A 25,672-nucleotide genomic window follows, 5' to 3' on the forward strand; every position below is an offset into this window, starting at 1 on the left:
CTACAGTTCTAGGGGTAGAGATAGGGAAGGCATTTAAAAGCTTCCTTTAAATTCACCATGAGGGATCAATTTTGAAAGGACAAAAGTGATTTATGATCTATGGACATATCGCTAGGGAATAAAAACTAGCAATGAGTTCTAAAAGTTAAATCTAACTATAAAAAATTCAAACTTGGAAAAAAAAATTCTGGTTTCAACTGAGTTATTTTTTTGGTTCATTTTATATGTTATTTATTCTTTCTCCAAATGAGTATTTATTATTTGTACAGGTACACAAAAGTAGTTCCCATTTTTCTTAAAACATACTAAAAATATTTATTAACCACAAAAAATACTCACTTTGACTTGAAAAATGATGAGCATGTCTATTTTCAAAATAGCAGTAAATGCAAGAACCGAACATATATAAATCATGAAAAATGTACATCTCATTTTTGACAAAAATAAGTTCTATTTATACATTAATGCTTTATTATCAGCTTCTATATGATATCCTCCGACCTTATTTACATTTACTATGAGATTTCTAATATTATGTTTAACTCAAAGGCACTCAATTCGGAGATTATAAAGTCCTGAGATTCCCAACTAAAATTTGAAAATAAATAATTCAAAGACCACAGAATATGAAAATGTTTAACGTATAATATTTGGTATATAAATAATCTGTGACCTAATAATAAAATTGTACAGAATGTCAAAGAAAAGACCATAAAAGGCAAAGGAATATCCTTGGAATCAAACTAATTTTCTTCCCCTATTCAAGATCATTTGAAAGCCTGAAGCTGATTTTTTTCTTGTTAAAATGCTAGGAAAGCAAAATAAAAAAGCATGAAAATGCTAAAGTTAAATAAAAGTTCCTCAGCTTAGTCTTCAAAACCATGAAAAAATATTTAATGACTAATAACATATGTAGACTAGAAGAATATCTGACTAGTAGGAGGAATCATAAAGAGCAGCTGGAAAAAAAATTAAGGACAGCTTTAAATATACCAATTGAAAGAGCATTTATAATTGGCCAGATTATTCCTTTAGCTTTCTTTTAGTCAGATAAAAATGAAACTAACAGATGGATAATTGAGGTTCACTAACATTAAGTAGGATCAAAGTTCAAGCTGAAAACTGACTCTATGTATGGTTGCAGAGAAATGGGAAATTTACCTATAGCAATTTTCTACTGATGCTAAATTAAAAAGCATGAGTTGATATCTTTATTAGCAAATGGTTTGACAGATATTCTCTTGGCTTTAAAATGCTTTTCCATATATGCATAGAAATGTAATGAGGATAAGAATAGTCTTCTGTATTATCTGTACAGTTCGTAAGGCCTTTGTCATTGTTAGTCACCTTAGATGTGAATATCTGCAGGGCCATTAAATTAAAGCTGGCAAAAAAGTTTTCAAAGTGCTACTGTTTCCAACTGGTGAGTTCTTCAGTTTTCTGGATTTTCTGGATGATGACTATTTTCAGTTCTTTTTTCTGGCGATATATACAGGAAGTTACAGCAGATATATAAAGGGAAGATCAGAAGCCTGCTGTCCAAGTTCATCACTACTTGTTCCTATAAAACAAATTTGTTACTTTAATGATAATAGTAGTAGTATAAAAATAAAACAGAGAACCAACTGTTGAATTGAGTGAACTAAAGGTTAGTATGGTGGTTAAAAGTTTGCATCTGAAATCTGACAGTCTCTGTTCAAATCTCAAGACTTCCACCCACTAGCTTTGTGACCTCGGGCAAGTCACTGACTTTATCAACTGCAGCTTCCTCACTGTAAAAGAGGAGAATAACCACTCCATAGGATTATACTAGGATTAAATGAGACAATGCACATAGAGGGCTCAGCAAAGCCAGCTATATATTAAATTACCAATAACGGTAGTTATTTTCATTACTGGAAAATTTCTATCAAGTACCTACATATTTTATGAACAGATACGGCCCAGAAATAGAGACTTCTCATTTGGTTTCTATGTCTGATGGTCTTTATGTGCAGCAAATACTTGATGGGAGTCATTATTGTCACAACAATAAGCATGGCCCCTTCCCACCCTTGTCTAAGATTTCCCACCATCTCTAATGCAAACAAGTTATTTGTCTCTTGGAACCTAAAATACATTACCATGTAAAATCAATTTCAAGTTCAGTTACATCAATATACATGAGAACAACTTGAGATTCTAGAGACAGGAGTTGATACTACACCTGAGAGCTACAAATATAACCCTCACTCACTCATGTTACAGATCTCTGGAACCGTTTACCAGCAGGTTTTCATGAAAAGAATAAATCCTTTTAGAGTATAAGCAGTAGCCCTGAAATGGGAACTCCTCTATTTTTTCAATAGTTGGATATATTCTCTGAACTAATATGCATTTGTTTTATCTTTATACATTCTGGAGAATACACTTTTAAAAAAAGTTAAAAAAATATTTATTTTTGACTGTGCTGGGTCTTTGATTCTGTGTGGACTTTCTCTAGTTGTGGTGAGTGGCTGCTACTCCTCATGGTAGTACACAGGCTTTAGGCGAGCGGTCTTCAGTAGTTGCAGCTCATAGGCTCAGCAGTCACGGCTTCTGGGCTCTAGAGTATGGGCTCAGTAGGTGTGATGCACGGGCTTAATTATCTGCGGCACGTGGAATTTTCCCGGACCAGGGATCAAACTCATGTCCCCTGCACTGGCAGGCAGATTCTTATCCAGTGTACCACCAAGGAAGTCCCTGAAGAATATACTTTTAAAATACTGTTTAAATCTAGAATTTTATATTATTTACTGAAGCATGTGTTCCTACTAAGGGACTAAAGAGGGACTAAAACTGCAACATTTGAGTGACAGACAAAGGCTCAGCTAGATACAGCTTCTGTGTTGGGGGATCAGCAAGATAAATTTGGATAAAGAAGGCAGGGAATAGAAATGTTACACACAGACACACACACTATAGTCTCCAAATTGGGCAAAGTGGTATTTTGTTGTTTAAGTGAACAAAATGGATATGATGACAAGTCAGATGAGGCATCACCTGGGCTGATGGTGCAAACAGGGCTGGCAGACAGCAAGCATGTCAAAGCACAGTTGACCTTCAGATGCTTAAGTCACCCTGGACTAGTCAACATGTGTAGCAATAACCTGACTCAAGGCAGATTTACTAAGTCTATTGAGGACAAAGGCTTTGATGATGTGTGTATCTGATGATAAAAGCAAGATTCTCTACTCACAACTCTTAAGAAAATTAGCATTCTGGTATCTAAATATAGTTAAGGTTGGTGGGGGAGAGTAGGTCAAAGACCCAATTCTGGGGAAAGAGAGCCATGCAGATATCACTTGGGGGCTGAATGGACATACCAATTTCTGATTATAACACTGTACTAATCCCCATTTCCCGTTCATTAGATACCTAATTCTTGCTTTCTTAAAACCTTTAATGCCGCCCGATGGCTCAGTTTATATCTATACGTGCACCTTTATCTTTAGAAAAGCTCCATTTTCCTTCTTCCACTATGGCATGGGAGCAGTGAAGCCCATACATCACAGCATCAGACATAGTGGTGGTATCTTCCTAGTTTTCATCTGTTTCCAGACTGTTTTTTCTATCTTCTCTGCTTCTCTGAGGCTCATGTTACTTATTTCTACTATAGCTCTATTATTTCTAAATTCCAGAATCCTTAAGTCCAACTCCTTACTAGAAATCTTCGCTTAGACATAAAGCAACTCAAGTTTAAATCATCAGCTACTGAATACTACCTACCATTTCCATTCTTTTTGGGCCGTCAGTGCTGTCATGCTTGCAACTGGTTTTGATTCCCCATCCTAGTTCTTAAATACTTCATTCCAGGTTACTTTTTTTGCCCACCCCTTAAATACCAACGCTCCCTAGGTTTCCATCCTGTCATATTCTCAACATAATTTCCTGTAGGTTGTCTGATCCAATCGTTATTCCTAGCCCAGGCACTGCTGATAAACGCTAGACCCATTTATCCACCAGTGTTCCAATTTTTACCTCAGTGCCCTCAAATCAAATATGCTTTAAACAGAATTCATCATCTCTTTACCCCCAAGTCATGTTCATTTTCCTTCCTATAATTCAAATATAAGGGAAAAAAGTTGCCCAAGTCACAAAGCCAGGTACTATCTCTGACTACTTTCTTCCTCACACTCACACACACACTTAAGCATCAAATTCTACCAAGTGCACCCCTTAATTTTGAGAACCTATCAACATCTCTTCACCCCATTACTATCCTCCTTAAGTTGAGGTTCTCGTTGTTTCTGATCTGGGTTACAGCAAGAGCATCTTTTTTTTTTTTTAATTGGATATTGGTTTATTTTTTTAAAGGGTCTTTACTGAGGTATAAACATACAAGTTACATAAAATATACAATAAGTTCTACTACATGTATATACACTTGAGAAACCAGCATACTCAAGATAATAGACATATCCACCCCCATCCATCCCCCTCAGTGTCCTTAGGTTCCTGATGCTTCCGCCACCCTCTGGAAACCAACTGCCTGCTTCTGTTCCATAGTCTGCCTTTTCTAGAGTTTTAAATAAAAAGAATCATACAGAATGCACTCTTTTTTGTCTCACTGCTTGCATTTAGATTATTTCATCCATGTTATTGTGTGTACCAGTAATTCATGCTTTGTTTACTGCTGATAATTTGGATTATAGCAATAGTTTCTAAAAACTGTCTTCTTGCCATTATCATGCCTCTAAGCTCAAAATGAATTCTAAAGACCTAAATGTAAGATCAGAAACCATAAAACACTAAGAGGAGAACATTGGCAGGACATTGTATAAAATATAAAATCATAGCGAAGTCCTCTATGACCCACCTCCCAGAGTAATGAAATAAAAACAAAAATAAACAAATGAGACCTAATTAAACTTAAAATCTTTTGCATGGCAAAGGAAACTATATAAACAAAGTGGGAAGACAATCTTCAGAATGGAAGAAAATAATAGCAAATGAAACAATTGACAAAGCATTAATTTCCAAAATATACAAGGAGCTCATAAAACTGAACACCAGAAAAACAAACAACCCAATCAAAAAAGTGGGCGAAAACTTAAACAGATATTTCTCCGAAGAAGACAAACAGATGGCTAATAAACACCTGAAAAGATGCTCAACACCACTCATTCAGTTCAGTTCAGTTCAGTCGCTCAGTCGTGTCCCAACTCTTTGCGACCCCATGAATTGCAGCATGCCAGGCCTCCCTGTCCATCACCAACTCCCGGAGTTCATTCAAACTCAAGTGTATCGAGTCAGTGATGCCATCCAGCCAATCTCATCCTCTGTCGTCCCCTTCTCCTCCTGCCCCCAATCCCTCCCAGCATCAGAGTCTTTTCCAATGAGTCAACTCTTCGCATAAGGTTCCTTCCAAAGAATACCCAGGACCGATCCCTTTAGAATGGACTGGCTGGATCTCCTTGCAGTCCAAGGGACTCTCAAGAGTCTTCTCCAACACTATAGTTCAAAAGCATCAATTCTTCAACGGTCAGCTTTCTTCACAGTCCAACTCTCACATCCATACATGCTACTGGAGATCAGTGGAGAATAACTCCAGAAAGAATTAAGGGATGGAGCCAAAGCAAAAAAAATACCCAGTTGTGGATGTGACTGTGATAGAAGCAAGGTCTGATGCTGTAAAGAGCAATATTGCATCAGATCAGATCAGATCAGATCAGTCGCTCAGTCGTGTCCGACTCTTTGCGGCCCCATGAATCACAGCACACCAGGCCTCCCTGTCCATCACCAACTCCCGGAGTTCACTCAGACTCACGTCCATCAAGTCAGTGATGCCATCCAGCCATCTCATCCTCTGTCATTCCCTTCTCCTCCTGCCCCCAATCCCTCCCAGCATCAGAGTCTTTTCCAATGAGTCAACTCTTCACATGAGGTGGCCAAAGTACTGGAGTTTCAGCTTTAGCATCATTTCTTCCAAAGAAATCCCAGGGCTGATCTCCTTCAGAATGGACTGGTTGGATCTCCTTGCAGTCCAAGGGACTCTCAAGAGTCTTCTCCAACACCACAGTTCAAAAGCATCAATTCTTCGGTGCTCAGCCTTCCTCACAGTCCAACTCTCACATCCATACATGACCATAGGAAAAACCATAGCCTTGACTAGACGGACCTTTGTTGGCAAAGTAATGTCTCTGCTTTTGAATATGCTATCTAGGTTGGTCATAACTTTCCTTCCAAGGAGTAAGTGTCTTTTAATTTCATGGCTGCAGTCACCATCTGTAGTGATTTTGGAGCCCCCCAAAATAAAGTCTGACACTGTTTCCACTTTTCCCCATCTATTTCCCATGAAGTGATGGGACCGGATGCCATGATCTTCGTTTTCTGAATGTTGAGCTTTAAGCCAACTTTTTCACTCTCCACTTTCACTTTCATCAAGAGGCTTTTTAGTTCCTCTTGGCTTTCTGCCATAAGGGTGGTGTCATCTGCATATCTGAGGTGATTGATATTTCGCCCAGCAATCTTGATTCCAGCTTGTGTTTCTTCCAGTCCAGCGTTTCTCATGATGTACTCTGCATATAAGTTAAATAAAGAGAGTGACAATATACAGCCTTGACGAACTCCTTTTCCTATTTGGAACCAGTCTGTTGTTCCATGTCCAGTTCTAACTGTTGCTTCCTGACCTGCATATAGGTTTCTCAGGAGGCAGGTCAGGTGGTCTGGTATTCCCATCTCTTTCAGAACTTTCCACAGTTTATTGTGATCCACACAGTCAAAGGCTTTGGCATAGTCAATAAAGCAGAAATAGATGCTTTTCTGGAACTCTCTTGCTTTTTCCACGATCCAGTGGATGTTGGCAATTTGATCTCTGGTTCCTCTGCCTTTTCTAAAACCAGCTTGAACATCAGGAAGTTCACGGTACACATATTGCTGAAGCCTAGGAATCTGGAATGTTAGGCCCATGAATCAAAGCAAATTGGAAGTGGTCAAACAGGAGATGGCAAGAGTGAACGTCGACATTCTAGGAATCAGCAAACTAAAATGGACTGGAATGGGTGAATTTAACTCAGATGACCATTATATCTACTACTGTGGGCAGGAATCCCTTAGAAGAAAGAAATGGAGTAGCCATCATGGTCAATAAAAGAATCCGAAATGCAGTACTTGGATGCAATCTCAAAAATGACAGAATGATCTCTGTTCGTTTCCAGGGCAAACCATTCAATATCACAGTAATCCAAGTCTATGCCCCAACCAGGAACGCTGAAGAAGCTGAAGTTGAACAGTTCTATGAAAACCTACAAGACCTTTTAGAATTATCACCCAAAAAAGATGTCCTTTTCATTATAGGGGACTGGAATGTAAAAGTAGGAAGTCAAGAAACACCTGGAGTAACAGACAAATTTGGCCTTGGAATACGGAATGAAGCAGGGCAAAAACTAACAGAGTTTTGCCAAGAGAACGCACTGGTCATAGCAAACACCCTCTTCTAACAACACAAGAGAAGACTCTACACATGGACATCACCAGACGGTCTTCTAACAACACAAGAGAAGACTCTACACATGGACATCACCAGACGGTCAACACCGAAATCAGATTGATTATATTCTTTGCAGCCAAAGATGGAGAAGCTCTATACAATCAGCAAAAACAAGACCGGGAGCTGACTGTGGCTCAGATCATGAGCTCCTTATTGCCAAATTCAGACTTAAATTGAAGAAAGTAGGGAAAACCACTAGACCCTTCAGGTATGACCTAAATCAAATCCCTTACGATTATACAGTGGAAGTGAGAAATAGATTTAAGGGACTAGATCTGATAGATAGAGTGCTTGATGAACTATGGACGGAGGTTCGTGACATTGTACAGGAGACGGGGATCAAGATCATCCCCATGGAAAAGAAATGCAAAAAAGCAAAATGGCTGTGTGGGGAGGCCTTACAAATAGCTGTGAAAAGAAGAGAAGCGAAAGGCAAAGGAGAAAAGGAAAGATACAAGCATCTGAATGCAGAGCTGCAAAGAATAGCAAGGAGAGATAAGAAAGCCTTGCTCAGAGATCAATGCAAAGAAATAGAGGAAAAGAAGAGAATGGGAAAGACCAGAGATCTCTTCAAGAAAATGAGAGATACCAAGGGAACATTTCATGCAAAGATGGGCTTGATAAAAGACAGAAATGGTATGGACCTAACAGAAGCAGAAGATATTAAGAAGAGGTGGCAAGAATACACAGAAAAACTACAAAAAAGATCTTCACGACCAAGATAATCATGATGGTGTGATCACTCACCTAGAGCCAGACATCCTGGAATGTGAAATCAAGTGGGCCTTAGAAAGCATCCCTATGAACAAAGCTAGTGGAGGTGATGGAATTCCAGTTGAGCTATTTCAAATCCTGAAAGATGCTGCACTCAATATGCCAGCAAATTTGGAAGACTCAGCAGTGGCCCCAGGACTGGAAAAGGTCAGTTTTCATTACAATCCCAAAGAAAGGCAATGCCAAAGAGTGCTCAAACTACCGCACAATTGCACTCATCTCACATGCTAGTAAAGTAATGCTCAAAATTCTCTAAGCCAGGCTTCAGTGATATGTGAACCGTGAACTTCCAGATGTTCAAGCTGGTTTTAGAAAAGGCAGAGGAACCAGAGACCAAATTGCCAACATCCGCTGGATCATCGAAAAAGCAAGAGAGTTCCAGAAAAACATCTATTTCTGCTTTATGGACTATGCCAAAGCCTTTGACTGTGTGGATCACAATAAACTGTGGAAAATTCTGAAAGAGATGGAAATACCAGACCACCTGACCTGCCTCCTAAGAAACCTATATGCAGGTCAGGAAGCAACAGTTAGAACTGGACATGGAACAACAGACTGGTTCCAAAAGGAAAAGGAGTTCGTCAAGGCTGTATATTGTCACCCTGTTTATTTAACTTATATGCAGAGTACATCATGAGAAAAGCTGGACTGGAAGAAGCACAAGCTAGAATCAAGATTGCCGGGAGAAATATCAATCACCTCAGGTATGGAGATGACACCACCCATATGGCAGAAAGTGAAGAGGAACTAAAAAGCCTCTTGATGAAAGTGGAAGAGAGTGAAAAAGTTGGCTTAAAGCTCAACATTCAGAAAACGAAGATCATGGCATCCGGTCCCATCACTTCATGGGAAATACATGGGGAAACAGAGGAAACAGTGTCAGACTTGATTTTTTTGGGCTCCAAAATAACTGCAGATGGTGATGCAGCCATGAAATTAAAAGACGCTTACTCCTTGGAAGGAAAGTTATGACTAACCTAGATAGCATATTCAAAAGCAGAGACATTACTTTGCCAACAAAGGTCCGTCTAGTCAAGGCTATAGTTTTTCCAGTGGTCATGTATGGATGTGAGAGTTGGACATCACTCATTCAAGAAATGCAAATCAAAACTACAATTGGTTATCACCTCACACTGGTTAGAATGGCCGACATCAAACAATAAATACTAGAGAGGGTGTGGAGAAAAGGGAACCCTTTTGCACTGTTGGTGGGAATGTAAATTGATACAGCCACGATGGAAGACAGTATGAAGATTCCTCAAAAAACTACCACATGAACCAGCAATCCCAGTACTTGGCATATCCCTGAGGAAATGAAAACTGAAAAAGGCACATATACCTTAATGTTCACTGAAGCACTATATATGATAGCTAGGATATGAAAGCAACCTAGATGTCCATCATCAGATGAATGGATAAAGAAATTGTGGTACATACATACAATGGAATATTATTCATAAAAGGAATGCATTTGAGTCAGTTCTAAAATGTGGTGGATGAACCTAGAGCCTATTATACAGAAGGAAGTAAGTCAGAAAGAGAAATATCATGTATTAACCCATATATATGGAGAAAGATGGTACTGAGGAACCTATTTACAGGGCAACAATGGAGATGCAGACTTATGGACACGGGCAGCGGGGGAAGAAGGAGAGGGTGGGACAAATGGAGAGAGTAACATGGAAGCACAAACACGACCATGTGTAAAATAGACAGCCAATGGAAATTAGCTGTATGACTCAGGGAACTCAAACCTGGACTCTGTAACAACCTAGAGGGGTAGGTAGGGGTGGGAGGGAGGTTAAAGAGGGAGGAGACAGATGCATACCTATGGCTGTCTCATCCTGATGTATGGCAGAGGCCAACAATATTGTGAAGCAATTTTCCTTCAATTAAAAATAATTAAAAAAAAAAAAAAGACAAACTACAGGACAAAAAAAAATGATGTTGCACATATACATTTATTGACAAGAAAAGCTACATACAGCAAAGTGGGAAAAAAGCAGGTTACAAAGTAGTTTAACTATAAGATAAAATTCTGGAAAAAGAATATAGGAGATGAAAAAAGTGTCATCTCTCAGCGAACCATATATGATTTTTTCCTGTTTATTTTTATTTTCTATTTTTCTATAACAAATCTCCATAAGCTACATAAAATACATATATGCAACTCCCATAGCTCTCTACAGATCTCGGAAAAAGTCCAAACTCAATCCATAGCCCATCATGCCCTGCTCTACTCCTGATCTCATTCTCTTTCAAACCTCTCAGTTCCTTGAAGGACCCATATGCTCCCTGGGCTCCATCTGAGGATTGGTTCAGGTATCCATTCACTTTTCAACTTGTCCAGAAGAGGCTTTCCGGAGCTGTCCCTCACCACTTCCCAACCCCCGAAGGTTAGAGATATCTCCCCTCAATGTTAGTCTTTGAGCCCATCTCTCTTGTGCTACTCAGCTTTATAACATAAGCCTCTCTTCATTTCCTCCACTTCTAGCATAAAATCTAGCATGTAACAGGGACACAAATGTTTGTTGAATGAGCAAATCAAGGAACACTAGGAATACAAGTATCTTGGCCTGGTGATTTTTAATTAAGTCTCTGGCTGCTTTCGTCCAGGACAGTGTTTTTTTAAGGAAGTTCTAAGTTGAAGGCAAAGACAGACAAATGTTCATGCAGCTCCAGAGGGTGTGAGAGAGACCAGTAGAGAATTTTAGTGGAGGCAGATTTGAACTTATTATGTATCTGCCTTGTTATTTCCCACCTCACATGACAGAGTCAGCTTTTCATCCCTAAGAGTTCTAACAGTGGTTAAGACCCTCCATAAGAATGCTGTTAAAGAAGTTCTCATACAAGGCAGGGAGGTCAGATCTATCACTTCCAAGGCTGCTCCATGCAGTGCTAAATTCTGATATTCTATGATAGGCTCTTCAGTCTGAGGAAAACTGCTAACTTCTTTGTGTGTGTGTTTTGCTTTTTATTTTCTATTTTTTTCTTTCAAAACTGCTAACTTCTAATAATTTATGTAAACTATAGACTCTTGATGGAGAAGGCAATGGCACCCCACTCCAGTACTCTTGCCTGGAAAATTCCATGGACGGAGGAGCCTGGTAGGCTACAGTCTATGGGGTCGCTAAGAGTCGGACACGACTGAGCAACTTCACTTTCACTTTTCACTTTCATGCATTGGAGAAGGAAATGGCAACCCACTCCAGTGTTCTTGCCTGGAGAATCCCAGGGACGGGGGAGCCTGGTAGGCTACCATCTATGGGGTCACAGAGTCGGACATGACTGAAGTGACTTAGCATAGCATAGCATAGCATAGACTCTTGAGAGTCCCTTGGACTGCAAGGAGATCCAACCAGTCCATTCTGAAGGAGATCAGCCCTGGGATTTCTTTGGAAGGAATGATGCTAAAGCTGAAACTCCAGTACTTTGGCCACCTCAGGTGAAGAGTTGACTCATTGGAAAAAGACTCTGATGCCGGGAGGGATTGGGGGCGGGAGGAGAAGGGGACAACAGAGGATGAGATGGCTGGATGGCATCACTGACTCGATGGACGTGAGTCTCAGTGAACTCTGGGAGTTGGTGATGGACAGGGAGGCCTGGCGTGCTGCGATTCATGGGGTCACAAAGAGTCAGACACGACTGAGCAACTGATCTGATGTGATAGGCTCCAAACCCTTTATAAACACAGTATATCCTTTGAAATGATGGTTAGCTGTACTAGAAACAAACTTCCTTGATTTTTAACAGCTCTCATTTTATTTTTTGAAACTGGTTTCCTTTGGCATCATGACATTTTGAAACTTATACACGCATGTGATTTATGAAGAAACAAAAGGTCTCAGATAATTTCAGGAACACTGTAGATGTCTGTCATTTTAGAAACCGACTATGCTAGCAGATTAGGTTCTCTTAATATTCAGATCTATGGAAACTTAGCGGATTGTTTTTAAGGTCTCTCTTATTAATGTATAAATAAATGCAATAATGAACACAATGGAGAAAACAATTAAGAGTCATAACTTTTTGAAGATCATGTCCAGGATGAATAATTATTTCCATACTGTCAACTTTTCCCTGCCCCTCCAATCAAATTGTGTTTCCTTCTTTTTTGTCTTAGTGACACTTCTGCTAGAATGGAGTAAACTTTGAATGAGTAAACATGGCACTTCCATCTTTACCTTCAAAAAACTCTCAAACCAATCTTTAAGTCAAATATTAAAATCCTACGAATTTTCAAAAAGGAGTCAAAAGACAAATACTACAATAAAAATTTAACAGAAAAGTAATCAGACATACCTGGTCCTTTTCAAGTGTAAGTATCTGATAGCCAGTTGTTCTACTGCATATTAGTTTTCCACTGCTATCAAAAGAGGCCAAACGTAATCTAGAATACACACACAAGCACAAAAATAAATAATGATTTTTTAAAGCACACATTAAATAAGCCCTACCTTACTTTAATTTCTACTTTTTTCTTCCATATTCTTTTACTTTAAAATTTTTATTTATTTATTCTCTAGAAGTGTTTTATTTGATAATACTTTGCAAAGTTTTTCCAAACTATAACTGATTCTGTTTATATTTTTAAGCTTGTGCTATTATATACATCTGGGATATAAAAATAATTTATGTTATGCCTTTTTATTGTGATAAAATATACATAAAACTTACCATTTTAAACAAGTTTAAGTGTATAGTTCTTTACACCAAAGACATTTCACACTGTTCTGTTTTAGTCAATACCACCACTCATTGGAAAAGACTCTGATGCTGGGAGGGACTGGGGGCAGGAGAAGGGGACAACAGAGGATGAGATGGCTGGATGGCATCACTGACTCGATGGACATGAGTCTCAGTGAACTTTGGGAGTTGGTGAGGAACAGGGAAGCCTGGCATGCTGCGATTCCTGGGGTCGCAAAGAGTCGGACACGACTGAGCGACTGAACTGAACTGAACCATCCATCCATAATCTTCACTTCTTCCCTAAATTAAACTCTGTACCCAGTTACATGAATTTCCCGTTTCTACCTCAGCCCCTGACAATCACCATCCTATTTCCTGTCTCTATAAACTTGTCTACTCTATGTACCTCATGTAAGTGGAATCACACAGCACATGAACTTTTGTAACTGGCTTATTTCACTTAGCATAGTGTCTTCAAGGTTCATGTTACAGCACATGTGAAAATTTCCCTCCACTTTCAGGCTGAATAATATTGTTTTAGGTATATGCCATGTTTTATCTGTCCATCTGTTGACACTTGGGTTACATCCACCTTTTGACTACTGTGAATAATGTTGCTATGTATACAAATATGTTTGAGTCCTTGGTTTCAATTCTCTGGGGGTAAATAACCAGAAGAGGAATCGCTGGGTGATATGGTAATTGTTTAATTTTTTGAGGAAATGCCATACCATTTTCTACAGAGTATGCACCATTTTAAAATTCCTAAATTTATCCACATCTTCACCAACACTTTTGTTTTTGATATTAGCCATCCTAACAGGTGTGAGGTGATGTCTCACTGTGGTTTTGATCTGCATTTTCCTAATGATTAGTGATGCTGAGCATCTTTTCATGTGCTTATTGGTCATTTGTACATTTTCTTTGGAGAAATATTTATTTAAGTTCTTTGCTCAATTTTCAATCAGTTTTTTGTTGTTGTTATGGAATTTAGATGTTCTCTATGTATTCCAGATATTAATTCATCAGATATATGGTTAACAAATATTTTTTTCCTATTCCACGGGTTACCTTTTCACGTTGTTAAGTGTCCTTTGACACATGATTTAATTTTGATAAGTTCAACATTTTTTTTTTTTTGGTTATTGTTGCCTGTGTTTTGGTATCATATTGAAGAAATCACTGTCAAATTTAGTATCAAAAAGCTTTCTTCCTGTTTTTTTCCAAGAGTTATTTTATTGTTTTGGCTCCTATGTTTAGGTCTTTGATTCATTTTGAGTTAATTTTTGTGCATGGTGTAACTTAAATATGACTTCCCAGGTGGGACAGTGGTAAAGAATCTGCCTGCCAATGCAGGAGATAAGAGTTTGATCCTTGGTATGGGAAGATCGCCTAGAGAAGCAAATGGCAAGCCACTCCAGTATTCTTGCCTGGAAAATTCCACAGACAGAGGAGCCTTGCCGGCTACAATCTGTGGGGCCACAAAGAGTCTGACATGTCTGAGCATACACACACACAAGGTAGACATGAATCCAGGACTTTAAAATAATCTGTTCAATAAGCTATTTTCTAATTTGCCAGCATCCTCTCCAGAAAAATATTGCCAGCTCAACTATCAGGCAAAGTTGAACATCTGAAATCCTACAGAAAGTTAAGGATAGTATGAGACATGTTTTCCTATACAAGTACCTTGTTATATTTCCAGTTTGGACCTTTTTGGATTAGCAGCAAGGCAATAGCTTTAAGCCCAGTATCAACCCTATACCATTTATATTTTAGCACATTCTTTCTTCCTGATACATGAGATCTAGGGTTTATACTTTTGACTATTAATACACTTTATAAGAACAGAGCCTTATCATTGCCTTCCCGTTTCATTGTACATTGTATCTTACCAAAGTTCTACCACTGTTGGTATAAATTATGGTTTTATTTCATTTTTATAGTTCTTCTGGAGTGAGGAAGAGTGAGGTGGTAAAACTTCATCCTACCTAAATGCTATGCTCCTTCGAGGCTGTAAACTGACAGATCCACTACATGGCTGATTCAGTGTATTGCGTTTGAAAATGATGTATCGATTGGTGTAAGTTACAAGCAGGTCAAAGCCAAAGTTAAAACCTGTCCACCGCCAGCAGTACTGAAATACAAAAGAGAAAGATTTACTTCATTTTATCATATTAGCAAGTCAAAAATTAAAAGATCAAAATGTCTTTTCTTTTTTAAATTCATTTCAAATATTCCTGTATCATGGTTTCCTAATTTTGTCAGTGCCTTAAGACTTACCACACAGAATACATATAAAAGGTTTGCTACACAGACATGGTGTACATCAAAGCCAGCAAAAGCAGCTTTTATGATCATTATTCCTTAAGGTACTTTCAATATTGTCTCTTTATGATCTATTTCATCAACTCTCCACACTGTAATTTTATCATAACTAATATGGCTTTTTACTACAATTCTAAGGAGGTGTATAGGTTCGGAAACTAGGAGTCTAGATAAAGGTAGTAAGAATCCATTAAAATTTCTCCTGCTTTAAAAATACCTTAATAAAAATACCTTATTTATACTCTGAAATACCTTAAGTGATACCTTGTGTGATCTCTCTTACATGTAAAATCTAAAAAAAAAAAAAAATATATGTACAGTTACAGAGAACAGCTGGGTAGTTGCCAGAGGCAAAGGGTAGGGAGTAGGAGAAATGAATGAACACTGTTTTTTTTAAAAAAAAAAGTTTAAATTAAATTTAAAAAATACTCTAAACTAACCAACAGAATCACCAACTGAGTTTTTTTAAATACCATCATGAGGGACTTCCCTAGTGGCTCAGTGGTAAAGAATCACCTGCCAATGCAGGAGGGACAGGTTTAGATCCCTGACCCAGGAAGATCCCACGTGCTGTGGAGCAACTAAGCTTGTGCGCCACAACTATTAAGCCTGTGCTCTAGAACCCGGGAACTGTAACCACTCAGTCCACGCGCCCTTAGAGCCTGTGCTCTGCAACAAGAGAAGCCACCGCAATGAGAAGCCCATGCACCACAACCAGAGAAAAAGCCCACAGAGCAACAAAGACCCCAGTGTAGCCAAAAAATAAATAAATAAAACCATCATGAGGCTCACAAGTTTGTTTATTCTATCAACTAATAGTTAACAAGACACTATTAAGTCAAGTGGCATGCTACAATGAAGTTGAAGTTAGGGCTTTGAGTGCTTGGTTGACACTATGAATTACAACATTAAACCAATAGTTCATTGATTATTTATTGAGCACATATTTTGTGCCAGGTACTACCCTAGGCATTGAAGAAATGGCAGTAAATAAGTTTAAGCCCTAGTAAACGTATATTTTAATACATGTATGTTTGTGTGGAGGAGGACAGAATGTAATTCCAGGAGAGAGTGACAGGGCAGAGGATAGGGGCTGGCAGCTGGGGAGCCTACTGGTTCAGGCAGGTGGTCAGGTAATGTCTAAGGAGATGCTACATGACTAGAGCCCTGAGTCAACTAAGGAGCGGACCAGTTAGCTATCTGGGAAAAAGTGACTTAGACAAAGGGAACAACGAGTCCAAAACTCTGGAAGGAAAAACATGCTTGGCATATCTGAAGAACAGCAAAAAGGGCTATGTGGCTAGGGCAATAACTGAGGGGGATAGAAGCTGGAGATGAGTTCAGACAGCCAGTCAGGGGCCAGAGAATATAGGGTCCAGTGTCCATAGTAGAGAAGAGTTTGGATTTCTTCTAAGTGTGATAAAAGTCTAATGGAAAATTTTAGAGGAGATAACATGATCTAACTTGCATTTTAAAAAGATGATTTTGGCTGTTGTGTGGAAAACAGAATGTACAACAAGAGTAAAAACAGGGAGAGCAGTTATGAAGCTCCAATACAGTTCAGGCAAGGGTAATGGTGACTTGGATTTGGGTCACAGTAGAAGACAGGGCAAGTATATTTTGAAGCTATATATTTAAAGGAACTTCTTACAGACAACAGGTGTGGAATGAAAGAAGAATCCAAAGTTTGGAGCCTATACAATGAATGAACAAAGGGGCTATTTATGGGTTGGAGAATACTTGGGAAGGAGGAGTCTGGGAATGAAAATCAGAGTTTAACTGGGCCCATTCTATCTGAGATGCTCTTAGGATTCTAAGAAAGATGTCATGTAAGAAACTGGATACAGGAGTTAGAAATTGGTGTTAAGTCATAGGACTAGAGATCACTTAGTAGCCAGCCAAAGAGCAAAGACAAGGAAGAAGTCCAAGTACTGATCCTCCAGTCATATCAATATGTATTGAGAAAGAGATGGATCTAGCAAAGACTTAGAGGAAGCAGCCAATTAAGTAGAAAGAAAACCAGCACAGTGTGCTCTCCTGGAAGTCACAGAGAAAATCTCCAAGGAGTGAGTGAGCAGATGGGTCACGCTGCCAAGAACTTTCAGAAGACTAAAAACTACTTGATTTGGTAATGCAGGAATCAGTGGTGATAGTGGCATGGCAGTTTCACTTGAGTTTATTGGAGTAAATGAATTGGAATGGAGACAGGCAACTTTTTTCAATGAGTTTTGCTTAAAAATGGTACAGGGAAATGAAGTGGGAGCTAGAGTGGAATGTGGGTCAGGGAATGATTTAAGATGGGTGATGCTGTAGCATGTTATATGCTAAATCAGAATGATCCAGAAGAGAAAACTGACGATGCAAGAGAGGGAGGTGATGACTGTATGAACAAACCTTCTGAATATGTGAGAAGGGATGGGGTCGTTACAGGAGAAGGGGATGGATTAGGACAGAAACAGACAGTTCATCCATTCTGATAAAAGTACAATACATGGCTAAGATGCAGGTAGACTGGTAGTATTGTTGGTAGAAGATGCACAGATTCTCTTCCTATTGCCTTTACTTTCTGAATAAAGAAAGAAGGAACGCCACTGGATAAGAATAAGGGTGGCAGCACTGCCCTTGAGAAGGTATGAGAGTTACTCCAAGTGTGGGAGGATAAGTTCACTAGGGAGACGCAAGGATCACACAGCATTAAAGACCTGCTTGAAGTTTACATTTACAAACAAAACCTGCTGGGGCATATTTGGTGTTTTTCCTTAGTTGAATCCATTTGTATGGAAGCAGGCATGGAAAGCAGGGGTTTCCCTGGCAGCTCAGTGGGAAAGAATCAGCCACTCCAATATTCTTGCCTGGGAAATCCCATGGATAGAAGAACTTAGCAGGCTATAGTCCATGGGGTCTCAAATGAGTCAGACATGACTTAGCGACTAAACAACAATAACTGGCATGGAAAGCATGGAAAGGAGGGATTTAACAAGAACTGAGGACTAGCCAGGTGAATTTGACAGAGTGAAAAAAGGAAAAGAGAAATTAAGAGTATAAGCCAGGGACCAATTTCAAGACGTAACAAAATTTAAGTCAAGTAAAGAAAGAAGTAGGGATGTGGTGAGAAGATAAAGGGAAAAAGTAAGAGCAATGTAATGTACATTCCAGTGGGGTTAGAAAGATGTTGGGAGGTCAAATAGGAGAGGGAGAGCGCTACAAAGACACATTCTGCAAACAGTGTGCTTAAAATAGAGATTTTGAAGGGGGTGTATGAATCAGGCATACAAAAATGGAGGAAATGCTTACAGGAAATGGGTACCTGAGATAGAGTGGCGCACAAGATCACAGAGGGAAGGAAGGTTCAGGAAAAGATACTAAAACCACTGAGACTGCTAAGAAGAGTAGGGAGAAAGCAAACCAGTGAGCCCAGGGAGTGATGGCCATAGTCAGAGTAGTGAGTGGTGAAGAAGTATGCTTGTCAAAGGAGATATCATTCAACTATGACGAGGGTGGAACAAGGTCTGGGAGCGGCAACTAGGATGACTAAGGAATAAAGACGCTATTTCTCATTCATATTCTGATCATTTATCACAACTGTTAACACAAACATAAAATAATAAATCTTTAAAAACTTAAAATGAGGGAAAATCTGGGAGAAAAATAACCAAATTGTTATCTAAATTAGGCTGGCAATCTGTTTCACATATGATAATATACATCTCCAGTCCAGGTTTGATGCATGAGACAGGGTGCTCAGGGCTTGTGCACTGGGATGACCCTGAGGGATGGGATGGGGAGGGAGGTGGGAGGGGGGTGGTTAAGGATGGGGAACACATAGAAATAAAAAGTTTAAAAAAATAATAAAAAAAAGAAAAACAAAAAAATTAGGCTTTTTTTTTTTTAAGATAAAAATTACAATTAGGGTAGAGTTTTTTTAAAAAATGTAATTCATGTCTCCTTAATGGCTGTAAAATCAATTAATGAGTCACACTCATTTTTAAAAATAAATTAAGTAGAAACAAAGCTTGGGACACAGCAGCTGTAAGCACCGTTTTGTGATACTTTTGTTTCCCTTGTAAGAATTTGCACTGGGTGGTAATGAAAAACAATTCTTAATGTGGATGGCAAGCAAATCAAAAGGCTTGAATGTCTTTCATCTAGGGTTGTAACTATAAAACAGAATCACTCTTAAGACTATGTAATGGCTCTCATTAAAGATATTAAGATATTAATAGGATTAACTTATTTATCTTAATTTCTGGATTACTAAGGGATCTTCTCATATCTCTTATCTAGACTCCAGAGGTTGAACAGTCTCATGAAAAGCTGACAAATTAGTCACCACTGAGCATGTAACTCCTTGCCCAGGAGATCATACTACAGAAACTAAAACACAAAAAAATGCTCTTCTGAGCATTTATGACTATGTCATAATTGATCATTATGACATGATAACATGTATCTTGACCGTTACTGAAAGCATATTTTGCACTAACAGTATAACAATTTGTATAAGACTATACAATTGAGTTACAACCCATACTTACTTCACCATCTTTGGCAAGCTTTCTACCACACCTCATGCTATTTCCCTCTAGTTCTTCTTTATTAATTTCTTGAGGCCTAGAATTATACATAAAACATGAAATCTCATAGAAAATAAGCAACTAATAATTGAAAAATAATTGTGAGTTCAAATCAACAGGAAAAAATTGCTACTAGATTCAACATTTTGTGGTATGGATGAAGATTAAAATGCAGGGATTACATCTAGCCCATTACCTTTGCTAAATAAAAAAATTTTAAATCTTTAGTGTTTTACTTATTGCTTTGACTTCTAGAACACTTTTACAAGAGCAGAGTAAAACCAGAGAAGAGGTGGGGGAAATCTATGAGAAATTCTGCTTACTAAGAAAGAAAAATACTTAAAGTCTAACTATTAAATAAAATATATAAGATGCAACTTGGTATCATCTATTATTATTGTTTCACACACAACCCATTTTTTAAGAGCAGAAAAACCAAGTTCAGCATTTAACAGGAAACTGCTGTAGAACTTTATCAATTAATCTTTACTTGGCCCTTTAAAAACCATAATCAACTAAGAGAAACTGTTATTTCAGTATGAAATAATAAAATGACATTATTACTAGCTTAGAATTCCAAATGATAAAAGTAATATAATATATTCATTCATATATAGCATTTATTAAGTACCAAGATACTGGGGCTATCATCATCTCATAAATATACTGAAACAAATACAACAAATAAAAATTAATTAAATGTAGATAAAATAAAACATGCCCATGACATCCAAGAGCCCAGTCTAGTAGGGAGCTAGACTTAAGTAATAATATAATAATGTGGAGAGAACTAATGTTAAGAGCATGAAGAAGGCACAGGTTTATTGCCTGGGGTTAAGAGTGGGATCACCATGGAGGAAGTATTATTTGTGCCTGAGAGGGAGTTTCTTGAGGTAGAGGTCAGGGATGACCTCTACGCAGAAGGCCATTCCAGGCAGAAGAACAGCAGGTAGAAAAGGACCAGAGCATGAAAGGTTACCAAATGTCTGAAGAATGTAGCACAGGCAGAACCTAAAACGAGTGTGAGAGATGAAGCAAAAGGCATTTGGGACAGACTGCTGAAGGGCTGCCCCTGCTGCTACATTAATATGAGTTTTAAGATGAGAGAGTTCCCATGTATTTTTTCTGTTACTTTAAAATTTTTTCTTATGAAAAATTTAAAACCTGTAAAAGTAAACAGCATAATGAGCCGATTTTTTTTTTTTTACCATCTAGGTTCAGTCATTTTGTTTTAGTTTTACTCTCAACCCACTTCTTCCCATACTCCTCCCAACTACTATTTCTGAGGCTGATCCTCCAGACACCATATCCTTTAATCTGTAAATAGTTCAGTATGTACTTCTTAAAGATAAGAACTTTCAGAAAACATTGACACAGATTTATCACACGTGAAGCAATAATCCCTAACTAAGCTCAAATGTCCCTGGTCCTATTTAAGCAGGGAAGTGAAAATATATTTCTACATAGGAAGATAATCCTGTTGGCAATGTGGAAAAGAATTTGGAAGAAGAGAACCCTGGAGGGAGACTTTACTAGATTATAACCTAGAGTCCAGGGAGTACACTGTCCTTCTCATTTTACTGGCCCTGCAGTAGCAAGAAGATGCTCAGCATGTGTGGAATAGAGTGCTTCATTAGGGGCAATACAGCCATATACTTCTGAGGGCAAGAAAACCACTTATTCTAGCTCAGACTCTTAGGTAAGACTCTATATTATAAACTCAAAAAGGGTATACATGAGGAAAATCTTGAAAAAAAAAAAACAGAACATCCATCATATAAAAATTGAATATACAAAAGAAGTAGGTAGGATGGTTTATAAAATATTTCATACATTAAAAAAGTCTACACATCTGAATTCCAATAAATAATTTACTTTCATTTTTTGGAGGGATTTTTCTTATTCCTATTTCAACTATCTTACTAATTTCTGCAAAGTAAGTATGCTGTGAATGTATCTGGGAGAAGATGAGATATAAATTGTAAGTAAACAGAAACTAAGAACCCTGGATAACAATCTTGTAATCATTATCATGAGTTTATAGAACCCTTTCACAGACTGTTTAGATATAAACATACTAGGCTATTATTTTAGTAAGTTTTCTGATATATAAAAATAAATTAAGAGACTGGGGCAGGAAAAAAATTAAATGTAAAGCCCTTCTATAAACTTATAGGTGGATTGTTTCTTCATACTGCCTATACCAAGGAGCTAGTATAAAGATCAAACAATAAATGTGGAAGTACTTCTGTGAACTGCAGAGCACCACACACTGAAAGAACAGATAATATGCTTCCTCTTAAAATGAAGACAGTACAGAAACATTTTGTAGAGGGGTCATGTGCTTTTGACGAAGGCACGTATATCTAGATGAGTTCATTCACCTTAGACTCAAGTCTTCAAAAAACCTATTACATTAGTAAAATTTGACAATATTACCACAAATAAGAAAATCAGCTTTACCTATACATATATATGAAGATCATGCTTTATGAAAGCATCATTCCAAGTAACATTTCAATTAGGTTAAAAGAAAACCGTAACACTGAGACAAAATGCATAAATTATTCAATTTTACTAATAAAACAAATGACAATGCAAATGCCCCATTATACTAATTTACCAGAAAGATAAATATTTATAATACTGACAGTTAAAGAAATATAAGAATAAACGTTGATTCCATGATCTTTTCTCTAACAGCTCTTGATTTTAATATTGTTACTGTTTTTCCAACATAATGAGTCCATTTAAAAATTCATAGCAAAATCCACACACCTATCATCAATTAATCTACAATAATGGAGGCAATAATATACAAAGGGGAAAAGATAGTCTCTTCAACAAGTGGTGTTGGGAAAGCAGGACAGTTACATGTAAATCAATGAAATATGAACACTTCCTCACACTATATACCAAAAAAAAATATTTTATATACCTAAGTATAAAGACATGATAGCATAAAACTCCTAGAAAAGAACAGGGAAAACACTCTCAAATATAACCCAAGCAATATTTTTTTAGATCAGTCTCCCATGGCAAAAGAAATGAAAGCAAAAATGAACAAATGGGACCTAATCAAAGTTAAAAGCTTTTGCACAACAAAGGAAACCATAAACAAAATGAAAAGACAACTGACTGAATGGGAAAAAATACTTTCAAATGATGTGACTTTCAAGGAATGTTAATATCCAATACATACAAACAGCTCATACAACTCAAAAAGAAAATGAACAACCCAATCAAAAAGTGGGCAGAAGACTGAAATAGACAATTCTCTAAGGAAGAAATACAGACGGCCAATGGGCACGTGAAATGATGCTCAGTATCGCTAATTATTAGACAAATACAAATCAAAACTACAATGAGGTATACTCTCATACCAGTTAGAATGGCCATCATTAAAAAGACTATAAATAATAAATCTGGAGAGGGTATAGAGAAAAGGGAATTTTCCTACATTGTTAGTGGGAATGCAAACTGATGCAGCTGCTATGAAAAAATGGTGCAGAGGTTCCTTAAAAAACTAGATTAGAGACACCATATGATCCGGCAATGCCATTCCGAGGCATATATCTCAAAATGATGAAAACTCTAATTCAAAAGGATACATGCACCCTAGCACTATTTACAGTAGCCAAGACATCCAAGTAACCCAAGTGCCCATCAACAGATGATTGTCTTAGAAAGATGTGGTGTACACACACACAAATTTATAAAGTGGAATATTACTCAGCCATAAAAAAGAATGAAATAATGCCATCTGCAGCAACATGGATCTAGAGAACATTATACTATGTGAGGTAAGTCAAAGACAAATTATCATATGATACCACTTATATGTGGAATCTAAAAAATAATAAAAATGAATCTATACAAAAATACCCAACAAACTTACTTATAAAACAGAATCAGATTCACAGGCATAGAAAACAAACTTATGGTTACCAAAGGGGAAAGGGGGGGGGCAGGTAGGGATAAATTACGAGTATGAGATTAACAAACAACTATACATAAAACAGATAAGCAACAATGATTTATTATAGAACCCAGAGAACTATATTCACTATATTCGACATATTGTAATAGATTATGATGGAAAATAATTGGAATATATATATATAAATATAAAAAACTGAATCTTTTTGATGTACACCTAAAACTAACACAATATTATAAAATCAACTAAATTCAGTATAAAAAAAATTTTTTTTTTAAATAAAAAATGCTATGATGTACCATGGGAGCTTCCCTGGTGGCTCAGACAGTAAAGAATCTGCCTGCAATGTGAGTTCCATCTCTGGGTTGGGAAGATCCCCTGGAGAAGGGAATGGCTACCCCACTCCAGTCTTTTTGCCTGGAGAATTTCATGGACAGAGGAGCCTGGCAGGCTACAGTCCATAGTGTCACAAGGAGTCAGACACAACACACACACTGTCAGGAAGCATTTAACAGGAGGCTTCCTGTGTGCTGTTTTGGATCTGTCATGAATCCTCTGTCCCTTATTAATTCCTGAATATTTAGGAATCAAGAGGAGTTGGCAAACCGCTCCAGGGGCTGAGGAACGCATGCATTTCCTTCATTAGTTTTTCCATACGGTGATAAGTAACTATTTACAACCCTCTTCCTTTTTATGAATCATAAGGTAAAAGTGATTATTTACAACCCTCTCTCTCTGATATGGATTGCCTTATGATAATTTGTAAGTCTGGACTTTTGATTTTTATCTTTGCTGAAAATAGCTACCTCTTAAGACAGTATATATACCCACACTATGTTGAATAAAACACCTTTGCTCCATCAGAGCTTGGGTCCCCGTGTTTTTCTTTTACTCTTGCTTTCTCTCTCTCTCAGGCTAATTCTTTGGAGCGCAGAAGCCCACTGAGCTCACTTTCTTGCCCGGACTTCTAAGACCTTCTCGAGAAGGAGCACTGTGCTTTTACCCCCTCGAGAGGGTGTCCAGTGCCTACGTGAAGCAGTGCAAGCCCTGTGTCAAAGGCTTTATCAGTTTTCTGTGTAAACCAAGGAATATCAGCCTCTTACTCTCTTTTACTTTCTTATTGTCGACTCCAGACCACCAGGTTCCAGTCCATTAAAGGACCCCAACAACACACGATAACACTATACTTACCCGACCTCACTGTCTTGTTCTGCTCGGAGCATAGCCAGCCACTGCTGTTTATACACAGAAGATAGCCATTCTAAAATGTAAAAACAAATATAATAATAATAAGAAACATGGAAAAACAAAGGATTTAAAATTTTAATACGTTGATAAAATTTTTACCATATTAAAATTCAAATTTAAAATGGCAGTAAGTAAAGCTGGTAATTTATATTTTAAAACTATGCTACAACAAATTGCATTCATCTCACATGCTAGTAAAGTAATGCTCAAAATTCTCTAAGCCAGGCTTCAGCAATACGTGAATCGTGAACTTCCAGATTTCAAGCTGGTTTTAGAAAAGGCAGAGGAACCAGAGATCAAATTGCCAACATCCGCTGAATCATCGAAAAAGCAAGAGAGTTCCAAAAAAACATCTATTTCTGCTTTATTGACTATGCCAAAGCCTTTGACTGTGTGGATCACAATAAACTGTGGAAAATTCTGAAAGAGATGGGAATACCAGACCACCTGACCTGCCTCTTGAGAAACCTACATGCAGGTTAGGAAGCAACAGTTAGAACTGGCCACGGAACAACAAGATTGGTTCCAAATAGGAAAAGGAGTATGTCAAGGCTGTATATTGTCATCCTGCTTATTTAACTTATATGCAGAGTACATCATGAGAAACAC

General features: G+C 37.8%; 1 protein-coding gene across 2 annotated transcripts in view; it reads right to left on the reverse strand.

The window, feature by feature from the left end:
• Positions 1-205: 205 nt before the first annotated feature.
• The window catches only part of GMCL1 (germ cell-less 1, spermatogenesis associated), a 62,911-nt gene continuing 37,444 nt past the window's right edge, over positions 206-25,672 (reverse strand). Inside the window, exons 10-14 of one of the 2 annotated variants that reach the window (XM_086326207.1) lie at positions 25,007-25,076; positions 19,837-19,912; positions 14,965-15,110; positions 12,587-12,674; positions 1,189-1,561 (exon numbers count right to left, since the gene is read on the reverse strand). In XM_086326207.1, coding sequence (XP_086182333.1) covers positions 1,433-1,561; positions 12,587-12,674; positions 14,965-15,110; positions 19,837-19,912; positions 25,007-25,076 — 509 coding nt within the window. In that variant the 3' untranslated portion in view covers positions 1,189-1,432. Of the gene's footprint in view, positions 1,562-12,586; positions 12,675-14,964; positions 15,111-19,836; positions 19,913-25,006; positions 25,077-25,672 lie in introns of both variants that reach the window. The other variant, XR_015136681.1, reaches the window with a different exon arrangement.

The sequence above is a fragment of the Bos grunniens genome, chromosome 11 (assembly GCF_055505025.1).
Source record: "Bos grunniens cultivar Pamir isolate PY7600 chromosome 11, Bosgru_T2T1.0, whole genome shotgun sequence".
NCBI classification, from domain to species: Eukaryota; Metazoa; Chordata; class Mammalia; order Artiodactyla; family Bovidae; genus Bos; species Bos grunniens.